The sequence below is a fragment of the Erpetoichthys calabaricus genome, chromosome 6, assembly GCF_900747795.2.
Source record: "Erpetoichthys calabaricus chromosome 6, fErpCal1.3, whole genome shotgun sequence".
NCBI classification, from domain to species: Eukaryota; Metazoa; Chordata; class Cladistia; order Polypteriformes; family Polypteridae; genus Erpetoichthys; species Erpetoichthys calabaricus.
This window is the reverse complement of record NC_041399.2, coordinates 212,751,434-212,771,551: the sequence shown is the minus strand read 5'-3', so window position 1 is coordinate 212,771,551 and position 20,118 is coordinate 212,751,434. Positions and strand designations below refer to the sequence as shown.

The window sequence follows — 20,118 nt, the reverse complement described above, 5'->3', positions numbered from 1 at the left end:
TTATTGATTTCCTCAGTGCCTTCGGTACTAATCCAGCCATCCCTGTTAAGGGGTCACCTCAGGGATACACAGGTGGATGAGCCAATCCGGTCCTGGGTAGTGAACTCTCTGTCAGGAAGACCGCAGTTTGTGAGACTCAAGGACTGAGTGAGCACCACATGAACATTCCTGTCTGCTTTTCTCCTCACTTTGCACACCTCTGACTAGAAATATAACAGCAGGTCAGGTCACCTGAAGAAATTCTCAGATGATTCTGCACTTATTGAGTGTATTGATAAGGGGGATGTGACAACGGAGAGAAGTCGGGGGAGAATTTGGAGAATTGTCTGCAACTTAACATCAGCAAAGCCAAGAAACTGCTCATTGACTTTTACTAAAACGTCTCTGCGTCTGGTCACGGAGTGGATGTCAAGCTGGTGAACGCTAACAACCTGAACCAGAATGGGTTGGCGTTCATCAGGGATCCACCCACTCGCCTCTGCTACTCATTGGATGCTTGGATACGACCACAGCGGACATTCAGGTGGAGGTTCGAGGGATGCCACTGTACCCCGATGACATTCTGCTCATGAAGGAAGAACATCAAGAACTCAAGTTCCTTACCCAACGATGAGAAACATGTTTTGAGGAAAACGTCTTCGACTTTGACAAAATATATGGAAGGAAGCGTGCAGAACGCATTGAAATATTCATGATTTCTTTGAAGCAAGATGTTATTTCATCCACTACATGACAGCAGAATACTAGTCCCGAGAATTATTCGGATTTACCTCTGTACGCCAGATCATAACAGCTTTACTCAGGAGATACTTGGGGTTAACCATTTTTACACAGAACTCCGAGCCCGAGAAACACTCAAGAAGGTCAAGGCAGAGACACACCACTGACACAAAGATGCAGACATGTACTGTACCTGGCTGATTTCCTGATAGAAGAAGGTCATCCTCTTGGTTCCATTCGCTGCAAAGAAGTCCTCAATAGCACCAAACTGCATGAGACACAAAAGAGGGTTAAATAGTATTGTGTCGATTAAAGGCTGGTCAGATTGGTTCATAATGGCATCCAAAATGTATTCAAATGGCAAATCCCCTCCTTATGTATGGTATTCACACCCTGATAATACTGGACCACATTAAAAAGCAGACATAAATGTCCTTGTGATTGGACCACATGGCTCACTTTCAGGATGTTGTAAACAGTAAAAGTCTGTTAAAGGCGCTATATAGGCTTCCTACCCGACACAGACTGACAATGGAGACACGTGTAAAAATAAACAAAAAAGATTAATTTTTCTTCAGCTGGAGAACACGTCTTCCCCGTGTCCCTCAACCACAGCACTGTCCCGCACAAGCACACCAAATAAATAAAAAACAAAATACTCTCATGTACTTCTTCCTCCACTCCTCCCACGCAGCTTCGTCCTCCTCCTCCCGACTCTGGCTCCCTGAGTAGTGGTCGCAGGCTCCCTTTATAGCCCACCTGGAAGTGCTTCAGGTAGCAATTAACCTAAATTTGGCTGCACTTCAGGGTGTGGCTGTGTTACCGGAAGCCTTGCAGCTTTGGCCACGGAGCCCGAAGTCCCATGCCTGTGGCCCCGATGCAACCCAGGGAGGCTGCCATCAAGTGTTCCGGGGGGACGTAGCGTGGATCCCATGGCTGCTCCCCCAGATCTAGTGTCAAAGGGGCGTCACGGCCAGGCATGGGTCCCGGCTGTCCGTCACAAGACATAAATAACTCGATTAAAAAAGTGTCTACCAAATGTCAACCAGCAGTCTGGTTTTACACCAAGACAAGAAGTCTACCATCGACCGCATCCTGGCACTGAGGGTTCTCATGGAGCACAAACGTGAATATCGGCAGAGTTTCTTTGCAGCATTTGGCGATTTTCGTAAAGCATTCGATTGCCCTGTGGGACATCCTGAGACTTCGCTGGATCCCCTCAAGGTTGTTGGTCATCATGGCCAGGCCTGTACACTGCTGCTGTGCAGGGTGGAGACAGAACCTCTATGTTCTTCCCAGTTGATTCTGGGGTCTGTCAGGGGTCTGTTCTGCTCCTACTCTCTTCAATGCTTTGCATGACTGGGTGTTGGGGTCCAGCAGCTGTGGGGCATCTGTTATTGAAGAGACGTTCACTGATCTTGACTTTACCGATGATGCTGTGATCTTCATGGAGTCAATGGAGGCTCTGATTGGTGGTGTCGAGAGACTTACAAGGGATCTGAGTGTTCGGGCTTATTAGGGTCCAGATAAAAAAACAAAGATCCAGGCCTATAATGATCACTTAGACACGGCCATCAGCAGTGTGTCTGTCTGCGGAGAGAGTGTCGACCTCGTTGAGAGGTTTACTTACAGTACCTCGACGGTGACATTCATGTCTCTGGTGACTCTTCCTGTGAGGCCAGTAGACGGATTGGGAGAGCATGGGGGGTTCATGAGGTCGCTGGAAAGGGGGGTGTGGCACTCCCGATATCTCTGCAAAAGGACAAAGGTCCAAGTCTTTCGAGTCCTGGTGCTTCTGTTGTGCTACTGTATATGGTTGCAAGATATGGACACTATCCAGTAGGAGATGGGAAAATGATACTTGAAGCTTGTGTCAGTCAATCTGAATTGTAGTGTGTCAAATCACGGTGTCAAAACACCGCTGTCATGTGACCCATGACGTTTGAAGCTTCAAACATCATCAGTGCTTCCCAGTGCGCTTTATTGGTTTGACAGCGTTTTGTCAGTTTGACAGCTTTGGCGCTAAATTAACAGTCATTCTCATTCAACAATGTTGGGTTGTGAGGAGTGAGAGATTTGGAGAGCTTTGGTGACAGATGGTGACTAACAGCGGAAAATGGCGTTCAAAAGTTACATAGCATAAATAGACAAGGACCTTAGCAGAATAAAAGGAACACAGACTTTTCTGACCTTTAAATGGTGACATGAAGACTGAAACAGTGAGTGCTGCTTCAACTTGCGCTCTTGAGAGCTTTGCACTGACCTCAGTTAACCACCAGATGTCGCTGTGCATACTGGGGGCTGAGGCTCAAAGCTTCAAAGTCCTTCTTTGGCACAAATAGAAAGAAAGCCTCAAAGCTTCACAAGGCTTCATTTTCCCATCATTACATCCAGTGACCTGAGATGAAGACTGGACTCCGTTCATTTGTGTCTCTTCAGAGAATCCTTGGGTACCGCTGGTTTGACTTTACATTACGCATGGAGTACCGAATGAGGCACATGACCTCATTGTGAGGGGGGCGTCAGTTAGACGTGATTCCCCAAGGGTGATCCGGCTCGCAGGACCCTCATTGTTCAGGACCCGAGTGGCTGGACCAGGCCAAGGGGATGCCCACGTAACACCTGGCTGCGGCACATAGAGGGTCATTTCCGGTGGGTGGGACAGGACCGCGTGTCTGCCCTGGGGGGGTTTCCAACCAGGATTCTGAGCCATTTCGTCATGTGTGGGTGCGGCAACACGCTGTACCAGTGTATGCTCCCCAATCTGACCTGACCTACCAAATGTCAAATTTCAGAGAAGCTTGTTTTATAGTGAGAGATGCTATAATTGAAAGCCTCGGCCACCCACATCACCTTATCATCTGACACAATGAACTCCTCCACATCCGCCTCGGTCAGGCCGATGCCATGTGACAGCAGCGATATGAGGTACCGGTGGCGGGCGTCGAGCCTGAGTCCTGCGCTCATCCTTGGTGGCTTTAGCCTGCTTCACCATCTCTTTCCTGGTCTCGTTTGACAGGACAGTCGTCTTTTTTCCTGGTGTCTTAAAAGATGAAAAAAGGACAGAAAGATGTAACCACAAAGCATTTTCATTTTTCCATAGCTTAGCGCTGCATCAGCCATTGTCACATGAGCGTTACAGCATCTGATGTTGTTAGCTCTTTAAGAAAAGCACTCAATAGGATGAAGTCGGAGTGTAATTAGCAGACTTACTGTATAAGGGGATCTTGGAGACAAAGAAAGAGCAGACGCCATTATTGGCTTGTCAGTAATGAGATCTGGCTTGTTAAAAATCCCACTCAACAGCAACACATGGGAGATCATCAGAACCGGACATAAAGATGGCAAAGTTAAAATGTCCACTATACTGAGAAGTTCCACCAGTGGACCACCATTAAAAATAAAAAGTGAAACAATCACTCAAAATTGTCCATTTCACACAGTTCAGCTACTGGAAGAAAATGTCACAGAACATCCGCAGAATAACAGGACTGCTATACTCCAAAGAGCCAGTAGAGGGCAACCAATTCAAAAGGCAATAAGAGAACTGAAGAATGTCCGTTATATTCAGAAAAGTCACTAGAGGGCCACAATTAATATATAGAAAAATACTTTTTAAATACCACGCTTATATTAAATTGGGCGGCACGGTGGCGCAGTGGTAGCGCTGCAGCCTCGCAGTTAGGAGACCTGGGTTCACTTCCCAGGTCCTCCCTGCGTGGAGTTTGCATGTTCTCCCCGTGTCTGCGTGGGTTTCCTCCCACAGTCCAAAGACATACAGGTTAGGTGGATTGGCGATTCTAAATTGGCCCTAGTGTGTGCTGGGTGTGTGGGTGTGTTTGTGTGTGCCCTGCCAGTGGTGTTGGCACCCTGCCCAGGATTGGTTCCCTGCCTTGTGCCCTGGTGTTGGCTGGATTGGCTCCAGCAGGCCCCCCGTGACCCTGTGTTCAGATTCAGTGGGTTGGAAAATGATGGATGGCTTATATTAAATTAAAAAGTGTACTAAAAAGTAAAACATAAGTCTCTCATACATCACTCGTAAAATAAAACAAATATTGATCACACTTAAAACAACCACTAGAGGGGACTATTAAAACAAGCTGATCTGAGTTATGTCCATTATACCCAAAATAGCCACTGGCTACCAGTCAAGATCAAATTTATTGTCATACGTACTCAGGTCAATGAAATCTGTACTTGCATGTCTCATCATTAAAAAGGACACTAAGGAGAGTGAGGAATAGCCATGATATTCAAGAACAGCCACTAGAGGAGCTGCCAATAAAAGATGATGGTGGGACCTGTCAGATGTTATTATACACTGAATCACCACTAGAGGCCAACCATTAAAAAAATATAACAGGACTTAGGAAGGTCTGCTATATTCAGAACAGCCACTAGAGGGCCACCATTTAAAAGGAAATAACGAGACTGAGAAATATTGATTGGACATTTAGAACAGACAGTGGAGGGTGACTCTTAATAAAGTTTATAATGGGATTGAGTTATGGTTATTATATATCATACTTGGAACAGCCACTAGAGGGCCGCAGTTAAAAAAAAAAAAGTTGATAAAGAAATAAGGAAGGTCTGTTATTCTAACAACCATCACAAGAGGGCCACCATTTAAAAAAATGTTAGAGAACTAAGGAAGGTCTGTTATTCTCACAATCACCACTAGAGGGCCACCATTTAAAAAACAATAATGAGACTGAGGAATGTCGATTACACATTTAGAAGAGACAGTGGAGAGTGACTCTTAATAAAGTTTATAATGGGATTGAGTTGTGGCTATCACATATTATACTTATGACAGCCACTAGAGGGCCATCATTAAAAAAAGATGCTGCCTAGATTGGGATCCGAGTGCTGCAGGTGACACCTCAGCACCACACTGTAAAAATGAGGCATGAGGTGTGCCAATCCTGCCACAAACCTCAAAGTTTTCTTTGCAACTTGAAGGACCTGCTTGCAGGGCTGAGGGCAGTTTAACGTCATACTTCGGACGGAGCACTTGTAGGTTAAGGAAGGTCTGTTATTCCCATAACCACCACTGGACAGCCACCATGTATAAAGGCAATGACAAGATAGCCGAATGTCTATTACACTCATAATAGACACTGAAGGGCCACTGTTAGAAATGCTGATAATAGGAACAGCATTAAACAAAAAAAAAAAAAGAGATGATGGCAGGACTGGGGAAGGTCTGCTATACTCAGAACTCCCACTAGAGGGCCACCATTTAAAAAAGAAATAATTAGACTGAAAAATATTAATTATTATCAGAAAAAACACTGAAGGTGACTATAAAAAAAGCCGATTTAGGGACTGAGTTATATCCATTATACTCAGAATAGCCACCAGAGGGCCACCATAACTTAAGTCAAGTTTATTGTTATGTAATACAATGAAATGGTGTACTTTCATATCTCATCAATAAAAAAGGTAATAATGGGAGAGAGGAATATCCATTATATTCAAGAGCAGTCACTAGAGGGTTAGCATTAAAATGATGATGATGATGATGAGAATGTGGAATGTTCATTGTATACTGAACCACCACTGGAGGCCAACCATTAAAAAAAAGATAACAGGACTTAGGAACATCTGCTATACTCTGAACAGCCACTAGAGGGCCACCATTTAAAAAGGCAATAATGAATGTCAATTAAACATTTAGAACAGACACTGGATATGGACTATTCTTCTTCTTTTTCTTCTTCTTCTTCTTATTCTTTCAGCTGCTCTCGTTAGGGGTTGCCACAGCGGATCCTTCTTTCAAAGTGCTAATCCTGGAGTCATATATATATATATATTATACTTATTATATATATTATATTATACTTCCTTAGAAGGCTGGCTTCCTTCAACATCTGCAATAAGATGCTGCAGATGTTCTATCAAACAGTTGTGGCGAGCGCCCTCTTCTACGCAGTGGTGTGCTGGGGAGGCAGCATTAAGAGGAAAGACGCCTCACGCCTGGACAAACTGGTGAGGAAGGCAGGCTCTATTGTTGGCATGGAGCTGGACAGCTTGACATCTGCGGCAGAGCGAAGGGCGCTCAGCAGGCTCCTATCAATTATGGAGAATCCACTGCATCCACTAAATAGTATCATCTCCAGACAGAAGAGCAGCTTCAGCGACAGACTGCTGTCACTGTCCTGCTCCACAGACAGATTGAGGAGATCGTTCCTCCCCCAAACTATGCGACTCTTTAATTCCACCTGGGGGGGTAAACGTTAATATTTAACATTATACATAGTTAATTGTCTGTTTTTTTCACCTGTATTATTATCATTCTTTAATTTAATATTATTTATTGTATCAGTATGCTGCTGCTGAAGAATGTGAATTTCCCATTGGGATTAATAAAGTATCTATCTATCTATCTATCTATCTATCTATCTATCTATCTATCTATCTATCTATCTATCTATCTATCTATCTATCTATCTATCTATCAATCATAGGACTACCTTGATGGTAGCTCACAAGGTTTAGAAAATGAATGGATGCGTCATTGAATGTTACAATCCATCTCTCCTTTACGTCACCAGTCCTTAAAACAGACAGAGAAACCTGCTGCACAATTTTCAATTTCAGGTTAGTTTGCTATTTCAGATTTAGTTTGAGAAATGATATTTCCATTTGTACGGTTGAAGTCAGACGTTTCCATACACTTACAGTGCATCCGGAAAGTATTCACAGCACATCACTTTTTCCACATTTCGTTATGTTACAACTTTGTTCCAAAATGGATTAAATTCATTTTTTTCCTCAGAATTCTACACACAACACCCCATAATAACAACGTGAAAAAAGTTTACTTGAGGTTTTTGCAAATTTTTTAAAAATAAAAAAAATCCCATGTCCATAAGTATTCACACCCTTTGCTCAATACTTTGTCGATGCCCCTTTGGCAGCAATTCCAGCCTCAAGTCTTGTTGAATATGATGCCACAAGCTTGGCACACGTATCCTTGGCCAGTTTCGCCCATTCCTCTTTGCAGCACCTCTCAAGCTCCATCAGGTTGGATGGGAAGCGTCGGTGGCACAGCCATTTTAAGATCTCCCCAGAGATGTTCAATCAGATTCAAGTCTGGGCTCTGGCTGGGCCACTCAAGGACATTCACAGAGTTGTCCTGAAGCCACTCCTTTGATATCCTGACTGTGTGCTTAGGGTCGTTGTCCTGCTGAAAGATGAACCGTCGCCCCAGTCTGAGGTTTTTCAGTGGCAGGGACTGGGAGACTAGTCAGGATAAAGGGAGAGATGACTGCAGCAATGTACAGAGACATCCTGGATGAAAACCTGCTGCAGAGCGCTCTTGACCTCAGACTGGGGAGACTGGATGGCATTTTTGAATTCTGAAAACAAAAGAATGTGTGGCCAAAAGGAAGATGTTTAGCTTGCTTGTGCTATATGAACCACCTTTATCTGAGGGCCAGAGGTCCACGTGATTAATAATTAAATAAATACACAAAGAAATAAGCAACAAAATGAAGCTTTCGGTTATTGATGCTCACACATCATTGTGTTTTTATTTATTTATTCTCACTTTTCATAGCTACGCTATTAGCTAAACTGAATGGTCTCCTCTCATTGGTCAAATTTATTATCTTTACAATGCGTGTATCTGTTGGCCTATTTAGTTATCCACCCATCCATTATCTAACCCGCTATATCCTAACTACAGGGTCACGGGGGTCTGCTGAAGCCAATCCCAGCCAACACAGGGCGCAAAGGCAGGAAACAAACCCCGGGCAGGGTGCCAGCCCACCGCAGGACACACACACACACACACCAAGCACACACTAGGGACAATTAAGGATCGCCAAATGCACCTAACCTGCATGTCTATGGACTGTGGGAGAAAAACGGAGCACCCGGAGGAAACCAATGTTGAAAAGAAGTGTTTAGAAATAATAGGAAAGGCCTATTTTCCATCCATCCATTACTCAACCCGCTATAACCTAACTACAGGGTCAAGGGGTTCTGCTGGAGGCAATCCCAGCCAACACAGGGGGCAAGGCAGGAAACAAACCCCGGCAGGGCGCCAGCCCACCACAGCCTATTAATTTCATTTTCTCCAAATGTTCCTCCATTGACCTGCACTATGAGCAGCACTCCATGTCAATGGCTTTTTTTACCCTTCTTACTAAAAGCATCATAACAATGAAACAAAGTTTTTACAAACGTCTCTCACCGGGGTGACCGTTATGGGCGGGGACACGGAGGATGACGAAGATTGTCCAGCGTTCTGTTGCTTGGCGGCGCCCAATCGCCGGTGCCCTTTGCTTCCTGTTTCTGCCAAACAAAAAAAAAAAAAACAACATTTAATTAATGGGAAAGACGCGGGCTTGTGACGCCCCATATTCTTTATTTTGCCATCCCCATCCGCCACCCAACGTCTCTGGATGCTTGAAATGATTACTTTATATTGCCCTTGGTGCAAGGCAATTCATTGCAGAGGTGCCAGTCCACCAAAGGCTACACACACACACACACACACACAGCTCTTTCTTGCATGCGACACGTCACACCTCTCTGGCACACTGATATTTATGGATATTACAACTAATATCATTATATCCATTACATAATTAAATTAATTCATCTATCCATCCATCCATTATCCAACCCACTATATCCTAGCTACAGGGTCACGGGGGTCTGCTGGAGCCAATCCCAGCCAACACAGGGCACAAGGCAGGAAACAAACCCCGGGCAGGGTGCCAGCCCACCGCAGGTAAATTAATTCATTAATACTGAATTTACACTGGGGCGGCACGGTGGCCGCAGTGGTAGCGCTGCTGCCTCGCAGTTAGGAGACACGGGTTCGCTTCCCGGGTCCACCCTGCGTGGAGTTTGCATGTTCTCCCCGTGTCTGCGTGGGTTTCCTCCGGGCGCTCCGGTTTCCTCCCACAGTCCAAAGACATGCAGGTTAGGTGGATTGGCGATTCTAAATTGGCCCTAGTGTGTGCTTGGTGTGTGGGGGTGTTTGTGTGTGTCCTGCGGTGGGTTGGCACCCTGCCCGGGATTGGTTCCCTGCCTTGTGCCCTGTGTTGGCTGGGATTGGCTCCAGCAGACCCCCGTGACCCTGTGTTCGGATTCAGCGGGTTGGAAAATGGATGGGGTGGATGAATTTACACTTGTTCATTTAGTCTAATTAGCAGATGCCATTCTTTGGCGGAGTGGTGGCTCTGAGGCTAGGGATCTGCTCTGGCAATCGGAAGGTTGCCGTTCGAATCCCGTAAATGCCTAATAGGGACTCTGCCTCTGTTGGGCCCTTAACCTGCAATTGCTGAGCACTTTGAGTAGTGAGGAAAGCGCTATATAAATGCAAAGAATTATTATTCTTTCTCTGGGGGGTGGAGCCTTCCAGAGAGGTGGCATTGATAAAATAATTAAGCGGTGGTAAGCAAATTAATTAATGTGAGGAATATCCTGAAAATTCCTCCAGGGGGTGCTGCACAATGGCTGACCCTACGCTCTTATCCCTAAAGGTCATGCAAAAAGACAATTTTTTTCCTTGGAGATTAATAAAGTATTATATATATATATATAAAAAACCTATAACAACAAAAAGTTGTAATGGGAGGCAATACTTGATTAATGTCTTAACGGGAATGGAAGGCGCTCAACTTTAGCAGACAGGAATATAAAATGTATGGACAGGACAGGCAGACTGCTAGAACTGCACTCTGTGGCAACATCCCTGGGCTGAACTCCCCCCCCCCAACCACACACACACACATATGCAGGTTATACTAGGAATTGTAGTCCAGTGGGGCAGCCTGCTGAGTTCCACGACTGCCACCAGGGGGAGCTGCAACAAGTGACTGACTGCTTATTGTGTAGCGTCCATCTGTCCCGGAAAGTGCTTTGTTGTGGCACCAGATTCATTTCAGGCCTTGCACTAAAGGGGCCTCCACATCTCTTTGGGGGGGGGGGGGGTCACAGTCAGCGAGAGGAGGAGGAGGACAGCACTTGCTTATAGAGGTTAAGGAAAAATGTTAGGACTTGTGATATGTATATTGAAGGTATGAACCTCAAATAAAAATGTTTTTTAAATCCGTGACCATGGTGTAGCACAGACCTCAGGGGCCCTTTACATAAGTAGTCTCTGTGGACCCCTTCCTCTAAAAAACTAACTTTTCATTCAGGGCTTCATGGGACCCCCACCAGTGAACCCTGGATAATCATTATCCTTTTTCCCTCCAACTATGACACCACCCTGCCCGTGACTGAAGGTTCTGTAGTTGTGTCAAGGAAATAGAGTCCTCAGATGATGCTTAGTGGCTACAAAGGTGTTCACTGAATTACAATAAACTAGGAAGGTCAGCGTTACAGTTTTAACACCTGTGACTTATTTCAAATGTATAAGGGGTTAATCATCCTTAATCTCATTTAACGTATGTGTTGTTGCACCTTCCTCCCTATCTAAAGTAGTCTTAACGACGGCTGAAGGTTATATTGGTCTTCTTCAATTTAATACTCTCCTAGATAGTTCAAACAACAACACTGACATTTCTAAACTGAGTGGGCAACTTGAAATGCAGAGCCCTCAGAAACATTTCAGGCCCATTCACTTCTTTTTCACATTTTCGTTCTGTTCTAACATTTTCTTAACTGAGGAAACATCTTGGGAATAAATACAGGAGGAACTCTCTCGATTTCAAGTGACACGTACCCTTCTGTATGCTAATGAGAGGTGGGCTAAGAGCCTCATTATCGGGCTTGGGGGAGGGAGGCTTAGTGAGCTCCTTCTCTCCAACCTCCAGGATGTCCTCGGTAGGAGAAGACGGCTCATCTCCTGAATCTAACTTCTCACTCTCAGACATCTGTGGAGGAAAAGATGAAAGTAATGTTAGCTCTCGGAAATCAACGATAGATAGATAGATAGATAGATAGATAGATAGATAGATAGATAGATAGATAGATAGATAGATAGATAGATAGATAGATAGATAGATAGATAGATAGATAGATAGATAGATAGATAGATAGATAGATAGATAGATAGATATGAAAGGCGCGATAGATAGATAGATAGATAGATAGATAGATAGATAGAGATATGAGAGGCACTATATGATAGATAGATAGATAGATAGATAGATAGATAGATAGATAGATAGATAGATAGATAGATAGATAGATAGATAGATAGATAGATAGATAGATAGATAGATAGAGAGATAAGAAAGGCACTATATGATAGATAGATAGATAGATAGATAGATAGATAGATAGATAGATAGATAGATAGATAGATAGATAGATAGATAGATAGATAGAGATAAGAAAGGCACTATATGATAGATAGATAGATAGATAGATAGATAGATAGATAGATAGATAGATAGATAGATAGATAGATAGATAGAGATAAGAAAGGCACTATATGATAGATAGATAGATAGATAGATAGATAGATAGATAGATAGATAGATAGATAGATAGATAGAGTTTTATTTTTTAAAATGACCTTTATTGTGAACATAAGAGAAAATATTAACAATATACACAGTCAAATGACAAAAGCCCAATTGTCAGAATAAAACAAAAGAGCCATATATCAGACCCCCACTACTCCGCACAATAATAAGAACATGTTGTTGATGCCACCACTACTTTCTTGTCACTCCCAGTTGAGCACCAGTTCGCCCCCCTCCACAGCACACAGTACCTGTCGTTTCCCCCCACATGTCGCTGAACATTTCTAAATTGTTCGTTACCTTGTGGTACATGAATTCCAGTTTCAGTCACCTTTTAATTAAAACTTTGAAGAGCAGCAGAGCGTCGGTCCCCATGAGGTTTTTTTCTTTATTTCTCCTTATTTTTAGGATTGCCAACTTGGCCTGTCCTAAGATGAAATTCCCAATAACACATTTATTCCTATTTTTTTGATAATATGTAATTCCAAAGACAAAGCAAACTTTAGAGAACTCAATCCCAAAACCACTAAGAAGAACTTCTAAGGACATGAACAATGGCCTTAACCTTTCACAGTGAATAAAGAGGTGTTAGATGGTTTCTCTCGTGTAACAGAACGGACACTGGTCAGTCTCTGAAGCTTTAATTGTATAAAGAAATGAGTTTGTGGCTAAGGCCGAGTGTTTTATCCTCCACTGCAGATCCCCAAGTCTTTTCTGCAATGGGAATTTATAGAAAGCCCTCCATGATGGTGTGATGTTCTCGGAGACCTGAAGTTCTTTCCTCCACTGTGTATCTGGCAACTCTTTCAACTGATTATAAAATGTTACTTTGGCACACAGTCTATACAGCTCTTTTTATCAAACAGTTCAAAATCTTTCTTCAACCAGAGTACCAGACTTGAGAAGGTGTCCAGGTCTGTCAGTGTGGTCAGTGACATTTGGCCTCATAATAACGGCGGGCAATGCCATCTCTGCCACTGGTGTCCCCTCACCTGTGAAGTACTCGGCACACAGAGAACTCGCGCCTGACCTCCACAGTGCTGTTTTTACCTGACTGATAAAAAGTTCAACCAGACGTATTGATCTGATCCCCAGGACCGCCGCTAGATGGGCAGGGGTGTGCCAGCACCTCATGTTTGTATCAATTAAATGTCTTTTGTGTAAAAGAATTGATACAAAAGATTCGGAAAGCAATAACGGACATTCTAAAGAGGATTCTAGATGAAAGGTTCCTCCATGAACCAAAAAATACTCTCCAGATTTAGCCTGGTTCTCCTGAGCTCTCTGTGCCAGACCTGAAGTGCGGATTGATAAAGCACAGGCAGGTCAGACCTAACTAACAAAGCTGGCAGATTGTAAGACGAAAAAATGTTCAGCAAGATTTAAGCCCCTTACCCCACGAAATAAGGCAAAGGCCAGCTGTCTCCACGGCAGTTGCTCGGGGCCGTATAAGAGCTGATGTAACGCCTGCAACCTAAAGGCCTCCATCCTGCTCAACAAGTCAATGAGTCCCTGACTGCCTTCTTCTACAGGGAGATACGGGTAGAATAGAGATAGATAGAAACACATTCACTATGGTCTGAACACACACCAGTGAGGCGCTATAGACAGACATAAAAGACACTATATGATAGATAGATAGATAGATAGATAGATAGATAGATAGATAGATAGATAGATAGATAGATAGATAGATAGATAGATAGATAGATAGACAGGAAAGGCACTATATAATAGATAGGTAGATAGATATGAAAGGCACTATATAATAGATAGATAGATAGATAGATAGATAGATAGATAGATAGATAGATAGATAGATAGATAGATAGATAGATATGAAAGGCACTATATAATAGATAGATAGATATGAAAGGCACTATATAATAGATAGGTAGATAGATATGAAAGGCACTATATAATAGATAGATAGATAGATATGAAAGGCACTATATAATAGATATGTAGATAGATATGAAAGGCACTATATAATAGATATGTAGATAGATATGAAAGGCACTATATAATAGATAGATAGATAGATAGATAGATAGATAGATAGATAGATAGATAGATAGATAGATAGATAGATAGATAGATATGAAAGGCACTATATAATTGATACGTAGATAGATATGAAAGGCACTATATAATAGATAGATAGATAGATAGATAGATAGATAGATAGATAGATAGATAGATAGATAGATAGATAGATAGATAGATAGATAGATAGATAGATAGACGCACACCATTGGTATGAGCCCAGTGTCAGACTTGAGTCTCTCGCACTGTTAATGACTCTTCCATTATTCTAGTTACTGATGAGTCTGCTCACATATTTTGGTGTATTTTATTGTTTTGTCTTATTCTTTTCTTTATTATATTTTACATTTTCTGAAAAATGAAAGCTCCAGTGGTTCAAATCGCGGCCCCATCACCATCATTTTTGTTTTCCAAGGACATGCTGGGGAGGTGAACTGGTGGCTCTGACTTGGCCGTAGGACTCAGCAGTGGTTGTACGTCTGTGATGGGGGCCGCCCCGTGTTGGACTGGCTGTCTGTTTTGAGGTAGTCCATGCACTGTTACAGGATTTGCCCTTCCCCGTGGTCACTGCATGATGTAGTGTCAGAAAATGCCTGGGCAAACAGTGAAAATAATTCACATTTTCCATATGCCCAAATGGACAGCATGGTGGCTCAGTGGGTTTCACTATAGCCTCACAGATCCTACATTACATTATAATCCTACATTAGAATCCTGTGTCTGGTATTTTTAGTTTTTAGTTTTTCCTTCCACATCCCCAATTTCAAATGTGCCCTGTGTGAGTGTGGGTATCGGTATGAGTGGGCACTACAAAAGACTGGCACCCTGTCAAACCTTGATTCCTGCCTTGTGCCTACTGATGGTGGGAGAGGTTTAAGGACTCCATAATACACTACATGGGTCAGACTGCACCACCATGCTGCCTTCATCAATAATACGTACGCTCAAGTTACTAATTGTAGCTTTGTCACATACACCAGACATAAAATTAACTAAAATGTCACATACGTACGGTATGTTTTAGACTAAAGAAACACGAGCTTTCAAATCATTTTCAGCAATTATTTGATTCAGTTAGTTCCTTAAATGGGGTTATCGCCTGGCTTTGATCTTTTAGGACAGACTTTCCATTGTACACTTTGCTCTCCTTTAGTGACATAATTTTAGCAAAAAGTGGGCATTGCCCATGATGCTCTGCTTTTAATGGCTCAATTCTGGAACAAAGTGGGCATTGCCCATTTTGCTATCATTTACTGGCATAATTGTGGAACAGAGTGGGCATTGCTGTGTTTCTGTGTTGTTAGTGGCACAATTTTAACACAAAATAGACATTGCCCATTCTGCTATCCTTTTCAGGGCACAATTGTAGGACAAAGTGGGCATTGCCCATTATACTGTCATTTAGTGGCATAATGGCTCAATTGTAGGACAGAGTGGGCATTGCTAATTTTTTTCTGTTGTTATTGGCACAATTGTACCACAAAGTGGACATTGCCCATTATGCTATGCTTTTAGTGGCTCAATTCTGAAACAAAGTGGGTATTGCCCATACTGATATCATTAACTGGCACAGTTGCAAGGCATATTAAGCATTTTCATTTTTCTGTGTTGTTAGCGGCACAATTTTAGCACAAAGTAGATGTTGCCCATTCTGCTATTTTTTTCGTGGCACAACTGCAGGGCATTGTGGACATTGCTTATTCTGCTATGGTTTTAGTGGCTCAATTCTAGAACAAAGTGGGCATTGCCCATTCTGCTATCCTTTACTGGCCCAATGGCTCAATTGTTGGACAGAGTGGGCATTGCTGATTTTGCTGTGTTGTTAGGGGGCATAATTTTGGAATGAAATAGACAATGCCCATTCTGTTATCCTTTTCTGAGTGTAATTGTAGGGCAAAGTGGGCATTGCCCATTATACTATCCTTTAGTGGCACAATGGCACAATTGTAGGACAGAGTGGGCATTGGTAATTTTTCTTTCCTTTTAATGGCATGACTAAGGACAAAATGGGCATTGCTCATTTTTCTGTGCTGTTAGTGGCACAATTTTAGCACAAAGTAGATGTTGCCCATTCTGCTATTGTTTTCGTGGCACAACTGCATGGCATTGTGGACATTGCTTATTCTGCTATGGTTTTAGTGGCTCAGTTCTAGGACAAAGTGGGCATTGCCCATTCTGCTATCCTTTACTGGCCCAATGGCTGAATTGTTGGACAGAGTGGGCATTGCTGATTTTGCTGTGTTGTTAGGGGGCATAATTTTGGAAAGAAATAGACAATGCCCATTCTGCTATCCTTTTCTGAGTGCAATTGTAGGGCAAAGTAGGCATTGCCCATTATACTATCCTTTAGTGGCACAATTGTAGGACAGAGTGGGCATTGGTAATTTTTTTTTCCTTTTAATGGCATAACTAAAGACAAAATGGGCATTGCTCATTTTTCTGTGTTGTTAGTGGCACAATTTTAGCACAAAGGAGATGTTGCCCAATCTGCTATCTTTTTTGTGGCACAACTGCAGGGCAAACTGGACATTGCCCATTCTGCTATGATTTTAGTGGCTCACTTCTAGAACAAAGTGGGCACTGCCCATTCTGCTATCCTTTAGTGGCACAATGGCTCAATTGTAGGACAGAGTGGGCTTTGCTCATTTTTCTGTGTTGCTAGTGGCACAATTTTAGCACAAAGTGAACATTGCCTAGTGGCTCGATTCTAGGACAAAGTGGGCATTGCCCATTCTGCTATCCTTAACTGGCCCAATGGCTCAATTGTTGGACAGAGTGGGCATTGCTCATTTTTCTGTGTTGTTAGTGGCACAATTTTAGCACAAGGTACATGTTGCCTGTCCTCCATACCATAAAGTGGGCATTGCCCATTCTGCCATGCTTTTAGTGGCACACGAGGCCTGTGGAGATTTAACAGGGATGCAGTCATCCATCTACTGTGCCACCAGCATTCCACACTGAGCACTAAAATGAATGTCAGAACTGCAGCACTACCGACATGTTGGTCAGCTCTGAACTTTCTCTGACACCAAAGGTTTAGTTCAGACTTTGAGCTGACGCCTCCTCCACAGAGAGTCCCTTCAGACAAAAACGGTGCCCAGACAGACATTCATCTTTGGCTTGTAATGGAAAAGTGAACTCTGTCTGGAAGTGACAGACGACATAAAGCACCTCTGGGCAGGCGGGTAGGTGCGGGCCCGGTAAGTAACTGGACCAGAGGTCACACCTCCCTTCAAGACTCGCTGTGTTCATCTCTTCTGACTCTTATGGTTGGAGCTGAAAGCTGACAGCCTGTTCTGTTTGTGAGCTGAACGCTAATGAGCTGCTCTCTTTAGGGTTTCTGCATCTCCACAGGGGAAAGCAAAAAAATCTCAGAAGCTTTCTTTGGCTGGGAAGCTCCTCTCCATATAGAACCTTGCAGCTGGACGCCCTGAAATAATTTCTGAGATCCATTCTGCCAAGCCAAACGCCTGTCTGAGAAGACTGAAAAGCAGCCATTACTTCAAGCAGGGACCTTCAGTGCCTACACTCTTGTGCCAGAAACACCGTGAAGGTGTAGTGGACTCAGCAAAGAACCTAACAGCGAGCCGAGGAAGATAGCATCAGGTCTCACCACGGACTAAGGACCAGGTGGCAAACACCAACAGTGCACCGAAACACACAAAGAGTCCTCCACATGAACTTGGAGCAACAACACGCATCTCAAGACAGCGCCGGACATCATCTTTAAAGCTCTGGTGTCATAAAACTGCTTATCTGTGCCAAGAACACTCTAAACGGCCATTAAACAGCCATCCTCTTCTGTGTTACACCTTTGCCTTCCTTCCTCTCTTCTATGTCAATATATGTGCAGTTATTGCATTTCTAAAATCTCTTTATCGATAAATTGCATTATTCTGCTTCATAAAACAAGCGCATCTCAGTTACTGTGATAAAAGTCTAATGGCCTGAGAACAGAAAAAGGTAAGGAAAATAAAGTGGGACCCTTACCTATGATAGGTAATCAATTACAGGCATTGCCAAAGACAAAACTGATTGATTAACGTTAATCAATCCTTTCGTTTTTTCACATCCACACACCACTGTGTGTCCCCAGAATAACAAACTGAAATCTCACAAATGTTCCTGCACCCTGCACTGTACTCGGTCACTAAATATCTAACCGGTCATTTCAGTTCCCTGATAGATTTTTTAAAAAGGTACAGAAGCCCACGCTATTTGAGTATTCACTTTGATTTTCCATCCATCCATCCCTTTTCCTAGCTCGTTTACCCAGGGCAGGAGTGAGGGGCAGTTGGAGACTAACCTACCAATCATCGGCTAAAAGGTAGGTACAATTCCTGGACGGGACACCAGTCCATCACTGGGTGAACACCAGTTTAGTAGCGTCAGATCAGCTACCATACCTGCCAGGGTTTCGATTGCGGCTGGAAATCCACACGGACACGGGGAGAACATGCAGACTCCACATAAGAGACACACAGGGGACTCGAATCCGATCAGCGGCGCTATCACTGCGCCACCGGACCGTCCTCAGTTATCGGTTTTCATCTCGTTTTTAACTCAGTAACCAAATGGCCACCGTTGTGAGAGGAGTAGCGGCGACGTGTTGTTTGATTTCACCCAAACTCTGTCTTGTAACTGCATTTGTGGGCTCATGACATATATGTGACATCTTTAAACTTGCATTGTGTGACTTTTGAAAAGGAAACGTGTACCGTTCAGTCGGCGCTCCTCTCGCCCCATACACTCTGTGATGGAAACGCGCCTACCGAAGAAGAAGAAGAAGAAGAAGAAGAAGGTGCAAATCTGTCAGCGCAATCCGGCGACGGTCACGTTAAAAATAAGAGCTAAACGGTCAAAAGGCGCTTTTGATGTCTGAGGAGCTCGAAGATAGAAAAAAGGCGATCTGTAAATTCAATAAACAAAAACGTCATCTCACTCTGACCTTTTTGACTCCTCTCTCTCTTTTCAAGGAGGATACAAGTTAAGTGATTCACATTCTGAGATTTGTAAGCACAGACGATCCACCGAATAACTTGCACTTTATAAGGTGAATGCCACACTTTACGTGACCTTACATGCGGTCACAATGCCAACGTTTCAACACTAAAAAAAAGAATACAAAAGTTTCAAACGTTTCTAACATCGAAACGGCTCCCGGACGTCGCACCTTACCTCGTCAAGTCCTGGAAAAATGCCAGTAGCCGTCCTCGTGCGCGCTCCCGGCGTCCTCTTCCCACCTTCGTGTCTAGGCGTTCTGCCGCTGCCATGGAAACCGACGCGCGCCGCATAAACACACGTGCTGCGCCAGAGTTCGCCTGCCGAGAGTCCCGAGTGCGCGCTTCAAGGCTGACCGACTCCGAGGCAACCGGCGGTGTTGGAGATTTGGTGGAATTAGTAGATGACTTGACTTTATAGTTTTATGATTACGCACACACATATATATTATATGTATATAATATTATAATGATATCGAGTGCGCTATTTATAATTTGTAGGATAGCTTCGTATAAAAGCGTGTAGGCACCAAATCAGTTCATGTTGCAGTGGAGAGGAAATGCACTTTAGCAATGACGTTTAATTAGCCCTCTACAATGGCAATAAAAGTAACTAAATAAAAAAAAATCAAATAATTAAAAGGTCTTCTTCAGATCACATTTGGGTTTCAGTCTTGAACTTTAACAATACACTTTAAGAATACATTTGAAGAAATGAAAAAATGAGAGTCGGACTGCGTGCTTTACAGTTTTTTGGACGGCTGTGAGAGCAGAGCGTCTGGTTCATGATATTCAGCATCTCGCCAGAGCAAAATTTATTTTGTGCCTTAAAACCTTTAGTTTTTTACATTCCAATCGAATTTACAAATGTACACTTCCATCAAAACACGCTTATTCTCCAAACTGACACGAAA

At 43.3% G+C, this 20,118-nt stretch overlaps 1 protein-coding gene across 1 annotated transcript in view; it reads right to left on the bottom strand.

Annotated features, from left to right (window-relative positions):
- LOC114644108 (dynein axonemal heavy chain 5-like) overlaps positions 1 to 19,376 on the bottom strand; it is a 424,175-nt gene extending 404,799 nt beyond the window's left edge. The window contains 6 exon segments of the mRNA XM_051928807.1: positions 914 to 988; positions 3,574 to 3,669; positions 3,671 to 3,763; positions 8,924 to 9,024; positions 11,411 to 11,561; positions 19,248 to 19,376. Of these exon segments, the coding sequence (XP_051784767.1) occupies positions 914 to 988; positions 3,574 to 3,669; positions 3,671 to 3,763; positions 8,924 to 9,024; positions 11,411 to 11,561 (516 nt within the window). The 5' untranslated portion in view covers positions 19,248 to 19,376.
- Between the last annotated feature and the right edge of the window lie 742 nt (positions 19,377 to 20,118).